General features: G+C 46.4%; 2 protein-coding genes across 4 annotated transcripts in view; one reads left to right on the top strand and one right to left on the bottom strand.

Moving 5' to 3' along the window:
* Window positions 1-4,650: 4,650 nt before the first annotated feature.
* Window positions 4,651-25,734, bottom strand: SHE (Src homology 2 domain containing E). The gene is made up of 6 exons (XM_047784457.1): window positions 24,529-25,734; window positions 21,192-21,318; window positions 10,642-10,965; window positions 8,892-9,048; window positions 8,378-8,497; window positions 4,651-6,496 (listed from the first exon to the last, which is right to left on the bottom strand). Exons 1-6 carry the CDS (start codon window positions 25,132-25,134, stop codon window positions 6,310-6,312), a joined length of 1,521 nt encoding a protein of 506 aa, XP_047640413.1. The 5' UTR covers window positions 25,135-25,734; the 3' UTR covers window positions 4,651-6,309.
* TDRD10 (tudor domain containing 10) overlaps window positions 24,623-25,951 on the top strand; it is a 53,623-nt gene continuing 52,294 nt past the window's right edge. For 2 of the 3 annotated variants that reach the window (XM_047784460.1, XM_047784461.1), the window contains exon 1: window positions 25,602-25,876. The gene's annotated coding sequence lies outside the window, so the exon portion shown is untranslated. Of the gene's footprint in view, window positions 24,700-25,601; window positions 25,877-25,951 lie in introns of those variants that run through there. The other variant, XM_047784464.1, reaches the window with a different exon arrangement.

Genomic DNA, 25,951 nt, shown 5'->3' with positions numbered 1-25,951 from the left:
GGCTAGGGGTCAAATTAGAGCTATAGCTGCTGGCCTACACCACAGCCACAGCTATGCCGGATCCTAAGCCACTGAGCAAGGCCAGGGATTCGAACCTGCGTCCTCGTGGATGCTAGTCAGATTCGTTTCCCCTGAGCCACAGGAACTCCGACACGGTATTTATCAGTTAACTTCACTGTCTTGTGTGGGAGCAGTTCATGGAGCCCCAGGACAATTATAACAGTAACATCAAACATCACAGGTCACCATAACAAATATTATAATAACAAATTTGAAGTACTGTGAGAATGACCAAAATGTGACACAGAGGAGGAGAGAGAATGCTATTGGAAGAAATGGTCTCTATAGGCTTACTCGCTGCGGGGTTGCCATAAACCTTCAATTTGTAAAAATCGAAGTATCTGTGAACTGCATTAAAGTGAAAAGCAATACTTCGAAGTATGGCTGTCAAGGTGCAGCAATCCAGAGCCACTCCAAGAGTTCTTTTGTGACACAGCGGGTTAAGGAGCTAGGGTTGTTACTGCAGTGGCTTGGGTGGCTGCTGTGGCGCAGGTTCAAACCCTGGCCCAGGAATTTCCACATGGGATGTGCATGGCAAAAAAAAAAAAAAAAAAAGCCATTCCAGAATTAGCCCTGGGTTGCTTTCTGGGCTACCCCTTACTCTGTGTCTGACCTAGTGTCCTTATCTGAAAAAACAAGGCTCTCACCTGGTTCACTGAGTTGTGGGGGATTAAAGTGACACAATGTAGCATGAAAAGCGTGTGTTTAGGTGCACACCTGGTGTGTAGCAAGAGCCTTTCATTACTTACATCTCGGCCTTTCACAGGGTCAGAATCCAACACTCAACAAACCAAATCCTGGGCTCCTGTAAACATGTGTTCAACCTGAATTCTGGAAACCATTACTCAATTGCTCTGGCCATGTGGGGGAGGAGAAAATTTCTCAAGGCAAACTTCCTTTTCTGTTAACACAGATGGGAAAAAATAAACACTTGTACCACCTGGTGGCAATTAATATAAATGTTCAGTGGAAATTAGGACTTTGATAGCAAAAGACTCAACACTATAGCCTTCTTCTAGAACCTCAGATGAATTTGCGTATTTTTTTTTTTAATTGTACGATTTGTTTTTGTTTGTCTCTTTAGGGCTGCACCTGCGGCATATGGAAGTTCCCAGGCTAGGGGTTGAAGCAGAGCTGTAGCCACCGGCCTATGCCACAGCCACAGCAACACAGGATCGGAGCCGCGTCTGCAACCTACACAGCTCATTGCAACACCAAGATCCTTAACCCGCTGAGCGAGGCCAGGGATCAAACCGGTGTCCTCATGGATGCTAGTCAGGTTCCTTAACCACTGAGCCACGATGGGAACTCCTATTTGCACATTACTAAGTAGTTGCTTCCAATGGGGTTCTCAGCCCTGGCTAGGTATCAAAATCACGTGGTAGAGGTTTTTAAAATATAGATTGAAAGGAGTTCCCTCTGGCAGAGTGGGTTAAGGATCTGGCATTGTCATTGCAGCAGCTTAGGTTGCTGCTATGGTGCAAGTTTGATCCCTGGCTTGGGAATTTCTGCATGCGTGGGGTGTGGCAAAAAAAAAAAAAAATTTCAAGCTTCACAACAGACTACAGCAGCGATAAATCCCATGGATGGACTGGGGGCAACTGTATGAGTAACAAACAAGGATAAAAACAAAAGTAAAGCCCCAACTCTGATGCCTGGTCAGGGACAAGGACAAATGTAACAACGGCCCACTCAGGAAGAAGATGGCCTGGGAAATGGAAGAGCAAACTTCAAATGTTTTATTTGGGAAGGAGGGCTCTAGAGGTGAACTGAAGGGAAAAAAAAAATATAAGGTCACGTCTGCTAGTTATGCTCAATTGCGGTTTGTTGACACAATTCACCAACTGATTGCGAATGAAACTTTTGACCCTTGCTGCTATAGCAGAAAAGTGTTTTTTATGAAGAAGTGCAATTTTCAAAACGAATTGACTCAAGCAGAAATACTGGGGTTTTTTTTGGAATAATGTTTATTTAAAGTTACATTTCAGAGTAAACCAACTTCAGGAAGGCGTGCAGCTTATATTGGCTACTGCAGTACATCCAGAAATGCTATAAAATCTTTCTGAATATATAAATTACTAGAGCACGACAGATAGATACCTGTATTACATACAATCTTCCAATATCTTCAGAAGCTAAAACTATGTATTGGTTGATATTTAAAATGTTAAGGCCCCCTGACAAAATAACTGAATGGTTAAGAGCTTGACAAAATGAGATGCCTGTCTCAACGATCTGTTGCTACCATCTTCATTAAAAAACAACTTCAGATTCTAAATGTCAAGATTCAGCCATAGTCCAGGGGCCTTGTGACGATGGTTGCATTGCGTTTCAAATCACCCTTTCCGCAGGAAAGGGCAGATTTCAAGATGGCAACTGCTGTGTCATCATTCCCGACCCCCTCCCCCCACAGGACGGTATCAAAAATCCTTTAGAAAACCCGGCCCTAAACGTGCTTTGTTTTTCCACTGTCATTTTCTTTATCTCCATTAGATGGCAGTAGCACACCATCATTTTCTTTCTATAGCCCTTAAGGAGGATAAATTCAGTTCCATTGCAGGCCAAGTCCAAGTTAATGGGGTACAAAAATTAGAGACAACAATAGAGAAGAGGGATGTGTAAGACCTAAATAGTGCTGGTTGTAGAAAAGAAGAGACAGCTGGCGAGTAAGAGACATCTGTGAAAGAAGTATCAAAGAAATTCTGCTACATGTTAAAAGGATGAGAGAAGGGAAGTATCCCCCCTAGACTGAAGGGAAAATGAGCCATTAACCTTTGACTAAAAAAGGACATTTTAATAGACTAGAACGGCTACTCTCATTTAAAAAGCAACCGAAAAATGTCTCAAATGCTCAGGTCTTCTGAATTAAGATTTACTCACTAACAATGGCCATTAACAGAGTCACGACATAGTGAAATGACCCAATTAATCAATTAGGACTAGTTTCCGCCTGTCTCCCAAACTTGTGGCTGTCCCTGTGGATGCTCTGTCCCCCTCCCTGCTCCTGTGGCAGAGGCCAATCAATGCGTAACACTTCAGGAAAGCATGCAGACTGGAAACAGCAAAGAATAAAGGCTCTTTTCATATATGCTTCTTAAGAAAGCACTCTGCATAACTAAAAGGGACACTTCCTGTCCCCAGTAGAGAGTAGGCACGTGAGTATTTCCCTTTTTGTACACATATTAACATTTCTCCATTGTTTTATTCATACTTATTTAACTACACAAACGCCAAACCCATCTGGAGAGAAATGGCAACGGGAGCAAAGTAGATAGAAGTGTCCCTTTACCCTCTGTTCTGAGGGGTCCACTAAAGAATCTCACCTTGTAACTGAGAACTGAGCCTTTTGAAAAAAGGAGGTGCGATAAAGGGGAAGGAACATGTGTCAGAAGCTCTGTGGGTGCTGAAGTTCAAGGCAGATGAGTGCAGTTTTGCTGGAGGACATTATCCTTTCCAGAAGGAATCAGAAAATATTCTGGGAGATGGAACGAACTCCCAAGAACGGAGACAACAGGAAAACACTTGTATCGTGACAAAATGACACAAAGCACAAGCATTCAGAGACGTGTCAGAGGGGAGACGTGTCAGAAGGCTTCAGATCAGCTGGCCCTGGAGGCTTAACAAGGAAGCCATTAGGGACACCCTGCTGGGCCGAATGGTTTTTAGAACATACTGTACTTTGTGCCATCACCCAGCTGTGAATTCCCTGGATTTGTCAGCTAGTGTCACAACCTTAAGAAGAAAATAGTAGCTTACACCCCGCCCCCCACAACTAAGTTACTGTATCCCTTCTTATTATAACCTCCAGTACAACTGTGAAGCAACCGGACTATATATAAACTCCACATCTCCACTTTTAATTACGTAAAGAAAACATCAGGATGGTCACAGAAAAACAGTATAGAGAAAGTACAATACTAAGCGTATGATAGAAGCTCAATAAATACTTAATGCATCAGGCCTGCTTTCAAAATGTCATGTCATTATTACATTCATCACAGTTGCTGGGTGTGGGCCAAAATCATTGAGTGCACAAAGAAAAATTTTACAAAGCATTTAGTGTTTATTAAAATTAGGATAACTATTGTATTTCCTCTGTAGAATAAGTTTAAGTAAAAAATAAAGTTTCATCTTTAGAATGTTGAACTAAAGATAAGTCTAACACAATGTATATGGAAGATAATAAATATTGAATTGCAATTATGGATGCTAAAAATTCAAAAAAAATTTTGTGCTAAAGATATAGTACATACAATACATTTAAAAAGTTTTATCGGGGAGCTCACTTCATGGCTCAGCAGTTAATGAACCTGACAAGGATCCATGAAGATGCAGGTTGCATCCCTGGCCTCGCTCAGGGGGTTAAGGATCCGGCGTTGCCATGAACTGTGGTGCAGGTCACAGACCTGGCTTGGATCCCTTATTGCTGTGGCCATGGTTCCGATTCACCTCCTAGCCTGAGGACTTCCATAGGTCGCAGGTGCCACCCAAAAGAAAAAAAAAGGCAAAAGTTTTATCAGTCCTTTTTTTTTTTTTTTTTGGACCAAGCCATGCCTGTAGCATGTGGAAGTTCTTGGGCCAGGGAGCAAACCCACGTCACAGCAGTGACCCAACCCAATGCAGTGACAATGTGGGACCGTTAACCCACTCTGCCACAAGAGAACTCCAGGACATTCATTACAAAAACCGTTGCGATCCAGTGAGAAAAAGTTTCTTTCAAATTTTTAAAATCAAAATCATGACCCTTTGGCTATGATCTTAATAAAGAAGCAAATATGTACTAATCTCTAATTATAACAGTAAATGATGACTGATAAATAGAAGGATATGTTTCCCTAAAAATTAACCCAAATCAACATTTTTTTTTTGTGCATTTAATATTAGTTACCAAAGTTAACTTTTTGGTGATGACAGGCAGCACATTTGTATCTAGACCAGTTTTAAGAACCAAATTACAAAGCCCAGAATACAGAAACATCTGCGCAGTTGTAATTATAGAGACCCTCACTGTAGCTTCTCACAGTACGCCATTCCCGCGGGTTTTTTTCACAGTAAGTACATTGGCGATATAAGTTCACGGTTAAGTCATAAAGATAACAATGCTATGAATATTATTTTAATATCTTTAAGCAACAGTAGTTAAAGAAGTCTTCAGTCTTTTGAAATATTTTTATGCAGTGCAAACTGGTCTGCTTTTGTACAGCATGAGAGAAACCTTGCGGGCTTTAGAGAATCAGTTCCCACAATCAGATCCCAGGGTTTTATAGAGAGTTTTTGTTTTTTTTAAGTTACTCTAAAAATACAAAGCAAATCCAATTTTAGGGATTAAAAATTAAAAATGGTTCCAATAACAACTAAAATGCACAAAAGAGGAAACAAAAGATTTGAGAAGTTCTGTAGAAGCATCCAATATAAAAATAAATGTGTAAATTTGTTTTGCAGACTTTCAGATTCGCTAAAAATCAAAAATGAAATCTTTGTTGTGTATTTTATCCTGTGATTCAGAAGAACAGTAACGCTGCCAATGCTAAATTATATTGGTGATTCTTAAATCGGGGCTATCTTCCTTCCTATTTATGCTTACATTACTCATTGGCTGAGAAATGATGAAAAAGTCCTCAGAGACTGAGAAAACACAAACTTTCTTAGAAGGCTGGCTGACAAAATAATCCTTTGGCCAGACCCTAACACTGTGAATTTTCATGCACTCCAGAGCTTAGCTAGGACCCTCGAGAGAAAAAGACAGCTTTCTCCAAAATGCCTACCACTTATTTTCCACTGTTCATGCTTTTCCCCGAGAAGGGCTCCTGTATTACCTGTTCTTTGAGCCCACATGATCATTGTTTTGTCTTATGTCAAAGCCAAGTGTATTTGTGTTGATTTGTTTGGAGACCAGGCATTCCAGGGAACAGCTGGCACATTCTTGGACAACCTTCCTATCTCTGGACTCTGGACTTACCTTTCCTGAGGGTCATGTCCCAAACAGAACACCCTACTCCAGAGAGTGGAGGCAACTGGTCCATGCTGGTTTCTTATTGTGGAACGACTGAGCAAGGAGAAAAGGGACCGGTCAGGAACCAAGTGTCACAGAATGGATTCAAGGTCAAAGATTTTTGGACTTCTAAATGAAGAGTCCCGCTTCCTCCCAAATACTGTGGTGCAGTTCAGCCCTGTCTCCTGAGATGCCGGTTGGGTGCGGATGCCCTCCGAGGTGCAAGAGGCCCCACCGGGGCTTTTGGTGGCTGAACCTTAGTGCAGCTTGCTGTGCACAGGGTAGAGTAAGGTCATGTGTTCTGCCCCCTTGAAAGGCAACTTCTCGTTGGAATAATAGTGTACCACTTCCGGGATGCTGTCGAAGACAGCGCTTGTCTGATTCAGGGTGTATTTGTTGTCTTTGGTCTGAGCCACGATGATGTGGACACAGCCTTGACTCGTCCTGGAACAAGACCAAAATCAAGGAGAAGATGTGAATGGGGGAACAGAGGGTCCCTTCCACTGAAAACAATCCTAGCCTGATTCACGGGCCAAAAGGTTCCCATCTATCCCCGGAACTGTTACGCACAAACAGGAAGGTATCCAGCGCCCCACTGGACGCTCCGAAGCTTCGCAGCCCTCAGCTAAATGGGTATCATCTGTGGGTTGTGGATCCTTGAGACACACAAGTTATCAGGCACTCAACCAAAGAAGAAAAAAAAAGCCCAGTCCCTTCTGCCTGCCCCCCCGCCCCACAACTGGCAAACTAGTGCTTAAGTCCCAGGATGAAACCACGACAGGGAGGTTTAAACTCACCCTGTGTGAAGGCTAAAAGGACATGTGTAAGATTTCCTCCTTTCCTCCCCAAAGAACACATTAAGAATAATAATAATAATAAAACTGTTTCCACCCCCCCCCCCCCAGTCTGGAAGGACTGTTCCTGGTTGTGTATAATGACAGCTGGCACCGAAGGCTCAAAGATCTAATCCACCCGTACCAGTTTCAGGAACACAGCAAAGCTATTCCTGGTATTGTGTATCTGGTGGCCTATCCCGTTTTCTGAGCCATGTTGCTCCCCTCCCCAACCTCTTTTCCCCTCCAGTCTGATTGTTTCAGCTGCAGGGGCTCAGCTTCCTCAGGAAGGAAATGCTGTTAGCGCGCTTGACAATGATCCTCCAATATAGCAGCACTGAACTTGCAGAGCAATGAGAATTTCCATGACACCAGCGCCACCAGGCCTGCCAGGCCAAAACGAATGTTCTGGGTGCAATGGGGCAGAGGAGTCATGGCAAGGCAGTGTCTCCTTCTTCGCCCGGAAGAAATGGGTACCAAAATTGCAGTTGGCATGTTGACAGTCAAGGGATCTGATCTATCCGAGTCCCAAACACTGGGGAATAAAAGAAGGACTGAACCACCCTGTTGGAAATTCTTTTTAAAAAAAATTTTCCAATTTGGTTTTTAAAAATTATAATTGATGTACAATGTTTCTTCAATTTCTGTTGTACAGCAAAGTGACCCAGTCACATATATATATGTACATGCTTTTTTTTTTTCATACTATCTTCCGTCATGTTCCAACCCAAGAGATGGGGACATAGTTTCCTGTGCTGCACAGTAGGACACTATATATCCAGAATCATATCCAGAAATTCTTCTTTTTATCAGGACTTATTGAAGTAGGTCTTCTCTTTTTTTTTTAATTTTTAAATTCTTTTTCTTATTTCTCAAGTATAGTTGATTTACAGTGTTGTGCCAATTTCTGCTGTACATCTGAGAGGACCTACTTTAGACCAGGTAATGTAAGGCAGAAACTGATTAATGGACAATGGTAATGAAATAGGACTCTTTTTATCCTAAGAGATATTGGTACATTCACCAAATATCAATTCTGCATTCTCATCAGTGCATGTCACATTCTGTCATTCAAGCAAAGGCATTTTATTTTCTGGCAATAAGTGCCCTCGTGAATCGGAGGTCCTGCCGTGGCTCAGTGGAATCGAATCTGACTAGCATCCATGAGGACACAGGCTCCATCCCTGGCCTCACTTAGTGGGTTAAGGATCCGGTGTTGCCGTGAGCTGTGGTGCAGGTCACAGATGTGGCTCGGATCTGATGTAGCTGTGGCTGTGGTGCAGGCTGGCAGCTACAGCTCTGATTCGACCCTTAGCCTGGGACCCTCCATATGCCTGGGTGTGGCCCTAAAAAGACAAAAAAAAAAAAAAAAGGCCCTGGTGAATCACCTTCAAAGTGTATCTTTTTTGCCTAGTCATCTCCCTATGATAGGAAAGCCTGCACTCCACTCCCACAACCAGTCAGGGGGAGCCCAGGAGGCTCCAGTACTTACTTTAGTGCAATGGAGTACCTACTGGTCCCTGACTCGCTGTTCCGAACCAAGTACCCAGCTTCTTTGCAGGGTTGTAGTCGACTCTCAGCCTCAGCACGGGTGATGGCACCATGATACCAACTAAAAAATGGGGTGGGGAGAGAACCAGGAGCATCAGGCTAGGCCTCCTTCCACAAAGCATTATCTGAAATGAACTTCTGGTGCAAGCTCAACGGCCTGGATTAGATGCTGCTTCCTATTCAGATCAGACAAAATGAGATGTGGGTAATCCCAGATCGCAAAACCTATCAGTCATCCAAGAGGGAGTTAACGGGGCTGGTGTCGTTCAAGTTTTCGCTCTATTCAGGGGAATGGAATTTGAAATCAGGTTCTTGGGATGCAGGGCACTTTCCACTCTGCACAAATGCAGGCTTTGCAAATGGGTTTTCATTCATGAGCCCCACCCAGACACGTATTCAGGAACCATGTAAACTGGGGCCAGTGTGTGTTACATGTGTCTGTGGGAGAGACTCACGGCTGCTTCTCCAGTGGCAGGGCTGGGTCCACTCTTTCCCCCTCACTGTGGTCAGAGAGGCTTGGCTTCAAGATCTTCTGGGTCCAGCTCTTCTGTCGGTGGTGCTGCCTCACGGACTCCTCCTTGATGGAAGGTCGCTCAGAGCCTTCAAACTGAACTGGAAGGAAGGCTCCATTTACCATCAGAGGCCACTGAGGAACGACCCATGTTCACTTCAATGCCTCATCTTGGGAAAGAAACTTTTTGCCCTCTTTCATTTGAGCTAAAATATACGTACGGCAAAGGAACCTGGGCGAGCTGAGCTCCTACTGTCTTTGATTGGCCAGCATCCACGTGCAGCCACTTTTTCTGCACGATATTCATTAGCGTAAAATGATTTTAGACTATGAGAGGAAACCATTTTAGCATATGTCAGCATATACTTAAAAAAAAAAACCCAACTCTTTGTTTTGGTATGTTGAGAAAAAAAAACTAAACATAATTATAGATAACGACTCTGTGCAAGAGTGTGTATCATTCTATGAAACTAAATGAAGGTTTTCACCGTGAAACAATAAAGAGACAGCTCAGAAACAAACTACTAACAGCGCCTTAAAGATGCTATGGCAACTATGCTGGATAGAAGAGAGAGATAAAATGAGTGGTATCTAGCACAATAGCCAGTGCCAAGAGAGATGTGTGGAAAACAATCTAAAACAAAACAAAAACAGACTCACATGTTTGCTATCAAATCTATTACCTTCTCTGGTCACCCTTTTACACTGACTGCTTTTAATCAAAAACTGGCTGTGGGTGGAGGCCAGCGGCTACAGTTCCGATTGGACCCCTAGCCTGAGAACCTCCATATGCAGCAGGTGCAGCCCTAAAAAGACAAAGAAATAAAATAAAATAAAAAACCAAACCCACAACACAGGTTTACTGTTGGAGGCAAAAGACATTCCTAACTTTTCAAATCAAATGCAAAAGAAATCAGGTGGTGAGCCAAGCAGAAGAACCATGTCCTTGGAGAAGCAGGAGGGAGAAATACACACACACACATTTGTCTTTTTGTCTTTTCTAGGGCTGCACCAAGGCGTATGGAGGTTCCCAGGCTAGGGGTCTAATCGGAGCTGTAGCCACTGGCCTACACCAGAGCCATAGCAACTCAGGATCTGAGCTGTGTCTGTGACCTACAACACAGCTCACAATGCCGGATCCTTAACCCACTGAGCGAGGCCAGGGATCAAACCTGCAACCTCATGATTCCTAGTCGGATTCATTAACCACTGAGCCATGACGGGAACTCCAGAAATATATTTAATATCCGTTGGCAATTTACTTATCAACTTCCTCTTAAGCTATTAAAATTAAAAATTCACACTAGCTTCCGCAAGCTTTCCAACCACCGCTGCCTGTCATGCATTTGATCCACTACTGCTATTTTATAAATAGGAATTTTAACAGGTTTGAGGAGTAGCACCAAGTAAGAGAAAAAGCTGCTCTCAATTTGATAGCTTTGGTGGTGATTAGATAGGGCTTTTCAGTAGTCACTGAAGGCATTTCTAAAACTGTCAGCACACTGAGAAGATAGGAATGATGCTCAGGAGACAAGCTACATGCAATACTAAGGGCTCTTCTTCAGTCCTCTCTTCCAACCCTGGCCAAATTCCCTCCATCAAATTCCTTGGGAAAAGACCTGCCCTCGAGGAACAGAAAGGAAAGTGCCTTGGCGACAAAGCCCTGGAGGGCGGGGTTTCCGGACCAACCTCACCTGACAGCGCCCGCACGATCTGCTCCTTCTTCCACTCCCAGGGCTGCTCGTACTCAGCCGCGGGCCTCTCGTCGTCCTGGGGCAGCCGGCTGTGGCCGTCCGGGGGCCGCGCCTTCCGCTCGGGGGCCTCGGCGCGCGGGCCGCCCTCGGCCGCAGGCTCGTAGGGCGTGTCGTACAGCTGCGGCGGTTTCCCGGCGAGCTCCTTGGAGCCCCGTCTCTTGGCCAGAGCCTCGGGCTTCAGGCCGTTCTCCCCGGGCTCGCAGGGGCTGTCGAGCAGCTGAAGAGCCTTCACCAGCGGGTCTTTGGAACCTCGTCGTCTGATTTCTGAAAAACACACACCGTACCCCACACCTTTGAAGAAAAGGTGCCATGGAAGCCCGGGGAAGAACCGATTCTCTCTTCACCGACCCTCCCCCCATCTGTCTGCTGGCCTGGTTGTCTCTGATGGGGCTGATGACCTCGGAGAGCTGGAGGAAGAAGCCTACAACCTCTTCCCGCTGGGGCCTGAGCCAGAGCATGGGATCACCCGGGAAGGCAGGCCCGCCTCTGGTGGCAGGAGCCAACTGAGAGAAGAGAAGAGGTCTCAGGGCAACCCCCCTCCACAGCTCCTGGAGCCCCTGTCTGGTCTATGAGTTTGGTTCACCTTCAGAGTGTTTACCTCTTGTTAGGAAGCTGAGATCAAAGTTTTTTTTTGTTTGTTTTTTGTCTTTTTGCCATTTCTTGGGCTGCTCTCGCAGCATATGGAGGTTCCCAGGCTAGGGGTCGAGTCGGAGCTGTAGCTGCTGGCCTACACCACAGCCACAGCAACTCGGGATCCGAGCTACATCTGCAGCCTACACCACAGCTCACGGCAACGCCGGATCCTTAACCCACTGAGCAAGGCCAGGGATCGAACCCGCAACCTCATGGTTCCTAGTCGGATTCGTTAACCACTGCGCCATGACTGGAACTCCCAAAGTATTTTAATAAAAATCCACTGAGTGTTTATACTGTATTCAAGCAATGGGCCACGTACACTGAGGGCAGTGTGACTTTTAGGTGGTTCCAAAGTAGTGACACGTCCACAAATAATACTTAACAGACGAATGACTGCAGAATAGATAAAAGTAAACAGGGAGTTATGGGGAAAAACAAAGATAATAACTCAAGAGCTAACATTTAGCATGGCGTACTACGCGGTACGCAGTTTTTTCAGTGTATTATGATTTTCACAACTGCACTGTGAAACGGGCACTGTTAGTTCCCCCTATCACAGAAGAGAAAACGGAAGCACAAAGAGTTTAAGGAAATTGCCCAAACCAGTAAGTGCAAAGCCTGGATTCAAAAGCAGGACGTTGGGCTCTAGAAGCCATACTCTTAACCACGGCACTTGGATGGACTCCAAGTGGACGAGAAATGGAAGATGCATGGACTTTGATAGAGAAGGTCATTTCCAGTGGCGGAAGCTGCGTGCGTGAAGATAGGGAGGTGGGAACCAGAAAGGGCCGGTTCCCATCAGGGGTAACTGGGAGCAAAGTTCAAAGGACAGAAGGCCAGGAGTGCAGACAGGTAGTGGAAGAAGCAGCTGGAAAATAGGCAGGACAGGAACCAAAGTGCAGAAGTTTTCAAAGCCAGAATTTAAAAGCTTAGATGGCTCTGTATGTGGTGGAGAACCACTACGAGCTTTTTTTTTTTTTTTTTTTGTCTTTTTAGGGCCGCACAGGTGGCACATGGAGGTTCCCAGGCTAGGGGTCATTTTGGAGCTGTAGCCTACGCCACAGCCACAGCAACGCCAGATCTGAGCCGCATCTGCAACCTATACCACAGCTCACGGCAATGCCGGATTCTTAACCCACTGAGTGAGGCCAGGGATCAAACCTGCGTCCTCATGGATGCTAGTCGGGTTCATTAACCACCGAGCCACGACGGAAACTTTTTTTTTTTCCTTTCGTTCCAAAGAGGAACAATTTTTGTTTTGCTGGAAGATAACCCAACACAGCATACAGGATAGAATACAGATATGGTTTGAGCTGAGGTATAGAAATGGATACAAAAAACCTGATGCAAATCAACCAACCACCAGATAACCAGCCAGCCAGCCAGCCTCAGTGGGAAGGAAGCAGCAGCGTCTGGGCACTGACCAGTTTGGGGCCCATACCCCCTGGCAGGTAGAGTCAGAGATGATTAGAGTCTGGACAACCATAGCTGGAGATCCAGGCCAACAGAAGCATCACGTCGTGTTTCCTCTAAACACCCATGAGGAAGCCTTCCATCTGTCCACTTGGTCACAGTGAAGGAGGACCTTTCTAAATGCAAACATCTCATCACTTAATAGTCCATAAGATCTCCACTGTCCACTTACAAAGTGCAAACTGCTCAGGGTGGCCTTCTGTGACCACACCACTGCCTCCCTCTCCAATTTCTTCTCTCAACATTGCCCTATCTCTGGCCCCCTGAAATCCAATTCTTTGTTCCAACCAGATGGAACTTCTGAAGTTCCCAGTGTACTGCACTGACTTATGCCCTCCAGTGTCCCAGTGATCTTCCGATTCCTTGACGTCTAGTCTAGCAACTCCTCTTTCCAGCCTACATTCTCCTCCAATGCCCCACTTTCCCCGAGATGCCACCACTTTCACCTTGCATTTCTCTCATTGAAGGGATTTATTTGCTGATGTGCTTGTGTTTCCAGTTTGGTGAAGACTGCCAGGGCAGGGACCACTAGTCTTGTTTGACTTTGTAGGATACACAGCTGTGCTAAAGAATGGATGGATGGGAGTTCCCGTCGTGGCTCAGTGGTTAACAAATCTGACTAGGAACCATGAGGTTGCAGGTTCGATCCCTGGCCTTGCTCAGTGGGTTAAGGATCTGGCGTTGCCCTGAGCTGTGGTGCGGGTCGCAGATGAGGCTCGGATCCCATGTGGCTGTGGCTGTGGCTGTGGCGTAGGCTTGGCAGCTACAGCTCTGATTCGACCCCTAGCCTGGGAACCTCCATATGCCGTGGGTGTGGCCCTAGAAAAAGGCAAAAAAAAAAAAAAGAATGGATGGATGGATGGGAGAAGAAAGGGAGGGAAAGGAGCTCTAGAGCTTCTCCAGGCAGGTGACAATGTGGATCTGAGCTCTGTGAGGAGACGAAGGTCAAGGTACACATCAAGGAGTGATGGATCACGGCTGGTGTTGTCAGAATGAAAGCCATCACCAGAGAAAAGGAGGCCAACTGAAAAGGAAAGGATGTGAGGCAAACTCTGGGACTTCTTTGCCAAAGAGCAGACAGGAGAAGAGGTGTCACCAAAAAAGACTGAGAAGGGGCGGTCAGGTAAGGGGGCAGAGGATTCGAGGATGTACAGTGCCGTAGAAGCAAGGGAAAGAAAACTCTACGGGTGACTTAAAACGGGTGACTGTGACACTCCACAGAGGAGAATCACTGACTCCATAAGACTTCTGTAACAAGGACCACCAACGAAACATTCTAGGGAATGTTATTAAAGTGAGGACATTCAAATCGAAGGGGCAACATTTATTTATAGTGTGTGGCTGTAATTTTGCTGGGCAGGGGCCCCTCACTGCAGCTGCCTCCAGTCCTCTGAAACTGCAGGTCTGGTGCATTAGAATCCCCTGGGGGAGCTTTGACACATACTCGGGCCTGGGTCCCATCACCACAGGTCCCGATTTAGCAGAGCTGGGACACGGCCCCAGAGTCAGAGGCGTGCGGAAGCTCTCTGAGGTGATTCCAATAAGAAGGGGAGCCTGAAGAAGCACCCCCACACTGCCTGGGTCCCCACAGTCCCCACCTCAGGGCCTCCTGCTCCCCAGGGCTTTTGCTGTCATTGTTGGCCCCAGCCCAAGAAGGGTCCACCTAGTATCTGAAACCTCCACGTCCGAATGGGAGAGCCACAAGGACCGTCCCCACCCCAGGGCCAGGAAGGTGCCTGGGGTTGTTTGAGGTCCCCCGCATCTCCGGTCCAAGCCTCTTGACTTTTCAATCGACAGCTTTTTTCCTTCACTGCTTATTCTAGATGGAGTTATGGAAAACAAGAAACAAAAACACACTCTGCTCCTGGTTCAATTAAGATAAGGCTGGGATTTTTGAAAATAACTTTTCTACAGAAATAAGACAAGGGACAGAGAAACCACAAAGGAATTCAAAGGATCAATTTAGAAAGTTTCTGATCCAAACTCAAGGTCCCCCTCAGTTTAGACTGGCACAGGCTGGAGAAACCTTTCCCTATGTTCTCACCTCAATTCTGTCTCAGTTGAACTGAAAAAGAGTTGACTCCAATCTTAAGATAGAAGGAGTCCTGCTCATGGTAAATTTCGATAAATCTGAGTTAAAATGGTGTAGAGTGAGTAGAATCTCGAATTTTTATTGCACATGTATTTGGGTTTTTGCTTCGGGGGTCAGGCCCTTGCATTCCTCCTGTTTTTGATAATTTATGCACACCTAGAGCTCTGGGAAAAACACTGGAAGCCGGCAATTGAGAATGTTCCCGCCCAGGATAGCCCTGGGATGGGGTGAAATCTGCAAAGTAGGAGCACCTTTTTAAAGGCTGTTTAATTAGGGGAAAAAAGGGCTTGAGCGCAGGGCCTGTCCACCCCTTCAAGGGGAGTTAACCTTCCAGTCCATTCCAGCACCTGGCTGCCCCCAACCTGAGGCGCCATAGAAACAGAAACAATCGTGGGGCTGCAAGGCGACCCTTCCTGCAGGGAGAATAGCCCCTGACGTGCGGAGCTGGCCTGGAGAGGAAACGAGCCTGAGAAGGAGGAAATGGCGAGAGGAAGCTACGCCCTGGCTCTGCCGATAGAGGCCATTTACCACGGCGGACAACAGAATGCAGCCACCGGGCCGCAGATAAACACCCATCTGCACCAAGGGCTGAAACGAAGCCTGACCTGCACTGGTTCACATCTGCAAACACGAGACGTAACATGGGCTGAAATGTGCCCTTTCTCAATTCCCACCTTGAGCTGTACCGAGTGATGCCACTGGTATTTGAACACACAGGCAGAAGACCAAGACTTGCTTAGACGGAATTAATTCTAGTTAGCAACTATGGCCTTGTACTTGTCCAGAATTCTCTTTGAAAATGGAATTCTCTCTCCAGAGTGTCAAAAGAATGGTGATACTTTTTGCGGATGCATGTACTAGGCATATTATCTGTACCTGCAGCTCAGTGACGCTTCACCGTAATGCAGCAAGAGACATGTTGGCCCACTTTCATAAGTGAATAAACTGAGGCCGCGCAGTAGTCAGCAGGGCAGCCATTTACTACTGCCTTCAGAGCCCATGCTTTCTCTATTACACTTTTTTTTTTTTTAAAGGGCCATACCCACAGCATATGGAGGTTCCCAGGCTAGGGGTCGAGTTGGAGCTAGAGCTGCAAGCCTATGTCAAAGCCACGGGATCCAAGCCACGTCTGCAACCTACACCACAGCTCATGGCAACACCAGATCCTTAACCCTCTGAGCAAGGCCAGGGATTGAATCCGCATCCTCGTGATTGCTGGTTTGGTTCGTTAACCACTGAGCCACGATCATATCTTTCTTTATGCCTCAGAGCTTTCATAGAGAAGGTTAATTATTTCTCTAATGCACTTAATCCATTTCATGTTTTCAATACATCAAACTTAGGGCCTCTCAAGGCTCTATTTTCCTCTTAGGATCAGAAATAGCATTGTTAGGTAACTTTTTTACTCACATTTTTTATCGGTGATAAGGCTTTTGATTTAAAATTAGTTTTGTCCTAGCAAACAAATCTACATACCTGAACAAAAGCAGATATAATTCAGAAGTCCTTGAAACTTAAGTTTAACAAGCAAAGTAAATCAGTCAAAAAGTCTTCTTTCTACATTTTTTCCATGATGGATGTTTCAGTTTTTTACAATGGAGACTGAAAAAATTAGGTTCTCCTTTAGAGTTGACTAATTACACCAACCAACAAAACCTATGGGAGGCAAAAATAAAAACCTATTTATTTTAATTTTTTTTGGCTGTGCCAGCGGCGTATGGAAGTGCCTGGGCTAGGGATCAAAACTGTGCCACAGCACTGACCCTGCCGGCTGTGCCACAAGAGAACTCCAAAATTAAAAATTTTAAAACAGTCCATGATTAGAGCTCAGTCACTAAAACCTAAGGGTGCTGGATGACTGATAGTCCCACTCTCCAGATGCCTAATTTGGACAAGTTATTGAAGCTTTCTGAAGCCGGGTTTCCACCACTGGTAAAACAGAGACTTCTAATACCCACTGCATAGGGTAGTGGCATTAAGTGAGGTCATCTGGCAACTTGGCGCCTTATAGATGCTCAACTTGTGTGATGCCAGCTGTAGAAGGAATTGTCATGCTGCATGCTGGCTCGTCTTAGGGAACTTCTGAAGACCTTCCTAATGCTAAAGTTTTAATTTCATGGCTAAAACTCATCATACTAAATTAAACAGAATGCTTCTGCTAATTACTTAGCTAAAGTAGGCTGCGAATTTAGCAGAACAACAGGTGTAAACTAATATAGCCTTATATTCAGAGTCATATCTTCATTTTTTTTTCTTTTTCTTTTTAGGGCTGCGCACGTGGCATATGGAAGTTCTCAGACTAGGGGTTCAGTCAGAGCTGGAGCTGCAGCTGCTGGCTTACGCCACAGCCACGTGGCATCTGAGCCGAGTCCCTGACTTACACCACAGCTCATAGCAATGCTGGATCCATGACCCACTGAGTGAGGCCAGGGATCAAACCTGCATCCTCATGGATACTAGTTGGATTTATTTCTGCTATGCCACAATGGGAACTCCCCAGAGTCATATCTTATGAACAATCCTTTTGCATAAATCTAAGTGAGAATTTATTCATAAACTTATAAATCTTTAGCTTTTAAAAGTTAAGAGCAAAGTTTTGGGCAGTGGGAAATCCAGGGAGCCTGGGTCCCACCCTTACTTGACCATAGGAAAATAAACACCTCTTAATTTCCACTCCTTCCTCTGTTCCATGAAGCGGACGGTGATTCTTATTTTCTACTTCTTGGCACTTTTCAGTGACATATTTTCTGCTCTGTTGGTGTTAGGTCTGTTTGGCCCTTGGGCTGTGAGGTCCATGCGGACAGGGGTCGGGGTGCATCATTTCCTGGATGCCCAGAGCCCAGCCTCGGGCCAGGTGCGTGGTCACAAAATTCCTAAGAAATGTTTGTCGGCTGTTACAAAATAACATCCTGAACAGTGTTCTAACTACCCAAGATGCTGTTGAAATCAGGCTTGTTACTCCTACTTCACAGGTTTCAAAGAGGCCTTACAGAAGCTGGGTGAATGGCATTCCTTAGTGCCCTCTCTGTCACCTGCAGAAACCCTGAAACCAACAATCCCTAACATTTCCGAAGAAATATGAGACTTTTCTGAACCTAGACTTGACAACCAAGTATAGGGAGCAAACCGAACAAAGAAAGTAATTGGTTAAAAAAAAAAAAAAAAAAAGCCCACCCAGCAGCAAATCTTTTATTTCCAGCTTCCGATAAACTTGTTTCCTGTTATTCTGTCCAGCTGTGCAACCTATGCGTAGAGTGAGAGGTATATTCTATGCATTGATTGAGAAGGTGCTTTGTGATATATATTTTAAATGAACAACCTTCTAAAGTTGACCAATAAAATATTTCTTAAAAGAGCAAAGGGAAAACTAGTCATTTTTAAAAGCTTGTATTTAAAAATTTTAATATGTTTTAATTTATTCTTCAATTGAATATACTAGCTTTGTGTTCCGAAGTCAATTTACTCACATAAACTGTTTAAAACAGAGCCTGGAACTTAACAAGTGCTCAAATATTAAATGCTAGCTACTGCTATTATTAATCATGTTGAACAGTTTTTTTTTTTTAAACCCGCCCACGGCATATGAAGTTCCCATACCACAGATGAGATCCAAACCCCAGCTGTGACCTACGCTGCCGCTGCGGCAATGCTAGATCCTTTAACCCACTGTGCCAAGCTGGGAATCGAATCTGCGTCCTGGTGCTGCAGAGATGCCAATCCCCATTGCACCACAGTGCGAACTCCTCATGTAGGGCATTTTAGACTTTTTTTTTTAAATTTATGAATTTTGTTTATTTATTTATTTGGGAAAAGCAATGTTACATACAGACTTTTGACTTTTTTTTCCCCTTGTATGGCTGCACCTGCGGCATATAGGAAGTTCCTGGGCTGGAGGAACACTGGCAACACTGGATCCGAGCTGAATTCGCGGATCGAACCCACATCCTTAGAGAGACAGCGTTGAGTTCTTAACGCTGAGCCACAAGGGGAACTTCACAAGCTTTCGATTTTTATTGTAATTTAATTAATTAATTTCCTGCTCTTTTTGTCTTTTTTAGGGCTGTACCTGAGGCATATGGAGGTTCCCAGACTAGGGGTCCAACTGGAGCTGCAGCTGCCGGCCTACGCCACAGCCACAATGACGCAGGATTTGAGCTGCGTCTTCGGCCTACACCACAGCTCATGGCAATGCCAGATCCTTAATCCACTGAGTGAGGCCAAGGATTGAACCCACGTCCTCATGGATGCTAGTCGGGTTCACTAACTGCTGAGCCACGACGGGAACTCCTCCACAAGCTTTTGACTTTTAAATACAACCCTCCTGTGAGTCTTTAGTAGAAAGATGTCTTACTTATGTATAAAGTGTAAAAGGCTTTTGCATACATCATTTCTAGTGTGTCCTGAGGCAGCTTGGTGTGGGAAGCAGCCCACCCAGTCTGAAGAGGGAAGGTCTGGGTTCTAATTTCTAATCCTTATCTTTTCTTTTTCCTTTTTGGTTGTGCCTGTGGCATGCAGGGGTTCCCAGGCCAGGGTTCAAACCTGCCCTACAGCAGTGAAAATGCCAGATCCTTAACCCACTGCACCACCAGGGAACTCCTCTGCTCTGTATTTCCTCCAGAGGAAAGTTGGAATCTCTTTGATCTTATTTTTTTATCCAGTAACAAGGGGGTAGTATTGGAACCCCCTAGTTTGCAGGCTTTTGTGGGGATGAAATGGGGGAAAAAACAGAGATTCAGTTTTAAAAACAGCACTTTCTCTGTTATCATTGTGGCTCCCCACAAAAAAAGAGCAAAACAAAAAAAATCCAACAACAACCAAACAAAAAAACACCTGGGATAATATAGATGATCTACTTACTCCAATTAAAGAGAAAGAAATAAAAACCAAAGGAGAAAGAAAGTTAATCATAACAAAGCATTAATTTTTTTCTTAAGAAAATCTTGTTCCTGAGTTTTACGTAAAAGAACATCTTTCCCCCCATTCCTTTCAAGCCTCTGATATTTTTTTAAAATTCTGACTAAGTTCATTTTCACTTCCTTTCATTCACAGATTTCATTAGAGGTCACCGTCCGGTGACCTTCAGGGTCACAGCCTGGCCAGGGTACACCCTCCCCAAATGCCATGCCTTATCTCTGTAAGCAGAGAGCAGGAAACAGAGCAGTGCTTTCCTGCTGCAGCTCGGCCTCATTCTGCAGCCTGTCTTGACCCTTCCAGGGTCCCGCGGTTCCCCTCCTGCTCAGCTCTTCTGAGACTATGCTTAGGGAGCCTGAGCTTGACAGCTTTTCAATCTGTCTTTAAACAGAAGAGACAAAGTCTTTAATGTGTGACCAATTATTCCTTTCCCAGGCATGAAACCCATGGCATTCAAACTAGGCTCCCTTGAGTCAGCACTTAGGAACTGCAGTTTTTTCATTATGGATTAAAGAGGAGAATAAATAATGTACTTTAAAATTTCACAAATACATCTAAATAATTCGTTTACATTATTTCAAAGTATTTTTTTACACCAACTTAAGAGAATCATGAATAAAAGGGAAAAGTCTTGATACCAAAAAAAAAAAGACCCACCAGAGCGACTGCGCAACTCACAAACTGGAATTATTATGACCTAAAAAGTTACCAGATTAGTCGGCTTGGGTTTTAGGAGGTTTGTCTTAAATAACGTGGCTCATGCCAGTGATTAGTAGTCAGTCCTTCGTATTTTGCTCCAACATTGTAGAGTTGGTTGAGGACTCAATCTTCCACTATAATATAGGGGATCACGTCACGCCTGCATCATTGAACAACTTAAAATCCTTTAAGCATGTGTCAGTCTCTTGGTACAGACTTATGACTCCCATTAGGGATGTCAAAGCTTTGAAAGTGGCCAAGAAGTGTTTTGAGATCGTCTTACAATTGGAGATCGCATTCTGAGCAGATGTGAAAACTCACAAGGCTCTTTTCACCTCACTCTCTCTCCCTAAGCAATAACACATTTGATGGTTAAAATTGCAGGGGTGGATGTCCATGCAAACTCATTTTGCTTAGAATTAGAAAAACTTTAAAGACCCTTGCAAATTCTAACACTGAAGGACAAAAACAAACAAACAAACAAACAATACCCCATAAAGGATGTTAACTAGAGATTCTGACTTTAGTTTGAGGTCTAATTTCTGTTTCTTCCAGTCAGCAGGATCTGGTAAAGTCCCTTCATCCCTCTTCCCCAGGTACATGTGGGAGATTGTTTTTCTACTACACTCCAAGGGAGTGTGAGATTTCAGTCTGTATAAAGCAGCTCCTGCTTACAAACCTGTTATCATTTGTTGTGCATCATAGGGTTCCATGTAACCGTCATTCTCTCCTACTCTCTCTGCATCCCTTTGACCTTTTGTCCGTTTAGCATCATAAGGGTCAGCATAGTCTTCTAAAATGATGACCTGCCAAAGAATCAGACAGGGGAGTTGCTAAGGATTATCATATGCCAGAGTGACAATGGTCTTAAAAAAGGCTACCGAAAATCTGCAGACCCCAAAAGAAGTCAAAATTTCCAACCAGTTCCAAAGAGCTTTTTTTTTTTTAAATTACTCAATGAATTTATTACATTTATAGTTGTACAAGGATCATCACAATCCAATTTTATAGGATTTCCATCCCACAACCCCAGCGCCCAAAGAGCTTTCATACTTGATCACATCCTTATTCACCCAGTTGGACAAACATCTGGTTTACTGTGGTAGTATAAATGACTGGCAATAATCCATCTAAACTTTTCTGCTAATCCCCAAGGCTCTTTCTACCTTCCTCCCTCTCTTCCCAAGCAATAAGGCATTTGATGGTTAAAGTGTGGCAGGGGTGGACGTTTATGGCTTTAGATCATAAAAACATGAACGGGTCTACCATCTTTTCCATGATTTTGTTTTTTTTTAAATGCCATCTAGTTGAGCAATATAGTCATAGTAAGTCAGCCCATCACCCATTGACAGTGAACATCCACCAGCACTGGCCAGGCATTGAGAGGGAATCAAAATAAGACCAAGACCTGCTTCTTGTCCTCGAGGAATCTGTAACTGCTCTAAAGAGACAGCCTTCATAATAAGAAGCCTAAGAAATAGGTCAGAACTAAACAGCATTGTGGGAGTTCTAGGCTCAATAATACATGGACAGACTGATTCTCAAAAACTATGATCAGAGAGTTTTGATCAGTGTGTCAGAAAGCATCCATCCCGGAGTTCCCGTTGTGGCTCGGTGGTAAGGAACCCAACTAGTATCCACGAGGACTTGGGCTTGATTCCTGGCCACGCTCAGTGGGTTAAGGATCAGGCGTTGCCCTGAGCTGTGGTGTAGGTCCAGACGTGGCTCAGATCCCGAGTTGCTGGGGCTGTGACATAGGCTGGCAGCTGCAGCTCCAGTTCGACCCCTAGCCTAGGAACTTCCATATGCCAGATTCAGTCCTAAAAGGACCAAAGGAAAAAAAAGAAAGCATCCATCCTTCCAAAAAATAGAAGGGTGCCTGGGAAGGTGGTGTGAGTGTAATATTTCTGTGCTGCAGCAGCTGGGTGGTGATGTGGGAAGTTAGGGAGCCTGAGCTTGACAGGCATTCCTCAGGGAGAAAGAGTTTCATGGGAAAACAAAAGATATACTCATTTTTACAAAGCACAGCACTTGCCCTCTCATCAGTGTGGCTCCCCACATAAACAGATGGGATAGTATAGACAAATGACTTATTCCAGTTAAAGAGAAAGAGAAGAATAAAAACCAAAGGTAAATCAAAATTAAGGGAGGAAGCCCCAGCTCTGATTACATGCTCCAAAGAGTTCACAGAGAAGTACCACTGGAGCTGGCCGAAAGATCCAGAGGAGTGAGGAGGAGGGGGATGGCCTGGGTGAGAGTCTCCCTGGGAGAAGATGGCCTGGGAAACCTCCCACATCGAGAAGAGACCAACGGACCATGAAAATCACCAGGCAATCACTGTGGAGGGCTGTGATGACCACTCCCTCCCTCCCTCCATGCTCCCTGCCTGCCCAAGAGGACTGCATTCCCAAGGTACAGCCAGGGACATGGAGCATGATACTCAGCACTTGGCTGCAAGGTGCTTGCGATCTAGTCAAACACACAGACCACTGACATGTCTAGATGAGCTGGCCATCTTTCTATGGTTCTCCCTGCAGTGCCTGGCATGGGGGTGGGCATGCTGTAAATATTCGTGGAAAGAATAAGTGGAGGAGGAGTTCCCATCGTGGCGCAGTGATTAACAAATCCGACTAGGGACCATGAGGTTGTGGGTTCGATCCCTGGCCTTGCTCAGTGGGTTAAGAATCTGGCGTTGCCATGAGCTGTGGTGTAGGTCAAGGACGTGGCTCGGATCCCGAGTTGCTGTGGCTCTGGCATAGGCCGGAGGCTACAGCTCCAATTGGACCCCTAGCCTAGGAACCTCCATATGCCGCAGGAAGGGGCCCTAGAAAAGGTAAAAAGACAAACAACAACAAAAAAAAGAGTAAGTGGAGGAATATACAGAGGTGCCAGTGCAGGCACACTGGTATGTCCTATCGGCTCCTGATTTGATATGGGTGGGCAGCATGTTTGAAGCCTGGGCAAGGGAAAATTAAAGTTCTCATGACAGGGAAGTGATCATCTGGGTTGGGGTCTGAAAGCTGGGCGTGAGTGCTTCTTGCTCTCCTTTTCACACAGAAGGGTGGATTTAAAAACAAACAGGGAGTTCCCCAGTGGTCTAGTGTTAGGACTAGGCACTTTCACAGTTGCAGCCCAGATTCAATCCCTGGTCTGGGGACTGAGGTCCCACATCAAGCCCCTGCATGGTGCTTAAAAAACCAACCAACCAAAACCCCAACTATCTCTGTAAGAATGGAATGGGTCTCTTTACATGTTCACACTCCTTTTCTTAACTGTCTTGCATAGGACAGACAGCACCCAGAAAACCTCCAGTGTGTAAGAAGCAGGAAACACCTCTCCTGATCCGTAATTTCCTTAAGGGCATTTCCTTGTCCTATTCTGTATCCTCCACAGCGCTCAGAGCCCTCTGCTCCTTATCCTGTATGGCTGCTGCATAGCAAATGTTCATGGGATGAATGAAAGGGCTATAATCTTGGGGTTCGAGGGAAACACAGAGAAACCCTTTACTGGGTGGAAGTGCAAAGAATGACGGAACATCCGAACTAGCAGAGAATGGGCACAGGGGCCAACTCACTCTGTGGAGCTTTGCAATCCATACTTAGCTCAGAGGTTACCATTCCTCATGCTCAAGCAGGATCAAAGTTAAAAACAAGTCTAGCTTTGCATTTCCCCTGGATTTCAAAGTTAAAATAAACTACATCTCCAGGGCGGTCAAATTTAACAAAGCACCTAATGTCTTAATTATTCTTCAAAACTGACAACAAAATTAAACGGAAATGACATTCCTGCCAAGTTCCCCACTGCTCGAACGAGGATTCTTCAGGATTTAAAAAAAAAAAAAATCGAATGATTTTTAAATGGTCATTTAGGAGTCGTCAAATGCTAGAGGAGGGTAAATACATCCTCACCTTCTCTGGGGTATAAAGAACCCTAGAGTTTAGTGGGTTCACGATGCTCCCTTCTCACTGTTTGGCTTCGGTAGGGGAGAAGTGGTCCAAAGGAGGCTGTGTTCTTACCGTGTCTTGCTGCTTAATAATCTTGCCCTTGTCCAGTTCGGGGCCCAGGGAGGAAGGGGAAGAGGACGCGGAGGAAGAGCTGCTGCTGCTACTGCTGCTGCTACTGCTGCTGCTGGGGTAGTTGGTCTTCCCATTCTTCTCCTGAGTGTCCACCTTGATGAGCCTGTTGATGTAGGTGCTGCAGCCTGTGCTCTTGGCAGCGCCCCGATGGGGCTCCTCCTCCGCGGCCCGGGAGTTCTTGCGCCCCTTGCCCGCGGCGGCCTGAATGAGACCCTGCAGGCTGTCCCGAGACAGCCGGCTGTCCTTGGGGGGACCGACCCCCGCCCGGCCGCTCCCCAGCTCGGCTGCCGAGTTCTTGCGGCCCTTGCCCGGGGCTGGCCCCGCGCCGCCCGCCTCCGAGTTCTTGCGCAGTTTGCCGCCTGCCCCGCCGCCGGGCTTGGCCCGCTCCGACACGGTCTTCAGGTTCAGGGGGAACTCCTTGAACCACTTGGCCGCCATGACGGGGGCCCGGCCGGCGCGGCTCAGGAGCGTCGTGGCCGCGGAACAGGCGAGCGAGGAGGCCCAGCCTAGGCACAGAGAGGCGCCAGGGGCCGGGGGCCACTGCATTCCCCGGGGCTGGGGCGCTGGAGGCCGCGGCGAGGCCCCGCGACGGCTGCTCCGCTCGTCCTCCGCCGGCCGTTGCCCACGCCCCGTAGGGTGGGGCCCCTACGGCCCGCGGTTGGGGGCTCGCGGCGCCGAGCCGGCGAGCGCAGGCCGCCGCTCCGGACACGGACGGCGACAGGCACGACGCACCGGGGCCCCGCCCGGGCTCGTCTTCAGGGGCTGCACGGCTGGGGGCTCCGCGGCTCTCCGGAGGCGGCGGGCGCCGGGGGCTTCCCCTGCTTTTTCCTCCTTAAGTGGGAGAGGCCCGGGCCCACGGAAGCCCCGGGACTGCCCTGCCCACACTCCGGGAGACCAGAGGGGATGGAGCGGAGGTGGCGGGAGTGTCCCCGGCGCCGCGACGGACAGTGGGCAGCCGGCGGCCGCCCACCCGCGCCCCTCCCCTTCGAGGCTGGCGCCTCCCCGCCCGCCACCTCCCGCCCAGATCCGGGGGCGCCGGGGTCAGCGCCTCTGCAGAGGCCGGTCCGGGGATGCGTATTCGGGAGAAGGTAGCAGCAGCTCTACGTGCTGACCCGTTGCTCCCGCGTGCTTAGACCCCTCAAGTTTTTGAGCAAGCAGCTCACCATCTGCAGGGAGCGGGTCTCTGCCGGACGCTGCCTTCAAACGCAGCCCGAGGGCGCGCCACGTGCATCTCTGCGACCCTGGATGGGAAACCTTCCAGTCCTCAAAGAGCTAGGCGCGCGCCACGGTCAGTCACTCCACTCTCTCTGCAAGCATATTTTGGGGGGGGGGGGAGGCGGTGTCTCTGTGTGTGTGTGTGTGT

Source organism: Phacochoerus africanus, chromosome 6 (assembly GCF_016906955.1).
Source record: "Phacochoerus africanus isolate WHEZ1 chromosome 6, ROS_Pafr_v1, whole genome shotgun sequence".
NCBI lineage: Eukaryota > Metazoa > Chordata > Mammalia > Artiodactyla > Suidae > Phacochoerus > Phacochoerus africanus.
Note: the sequence above shows the minus strand (reverse complement) of the source record. Positions and strands in the feature narration are given on the sequence as shown.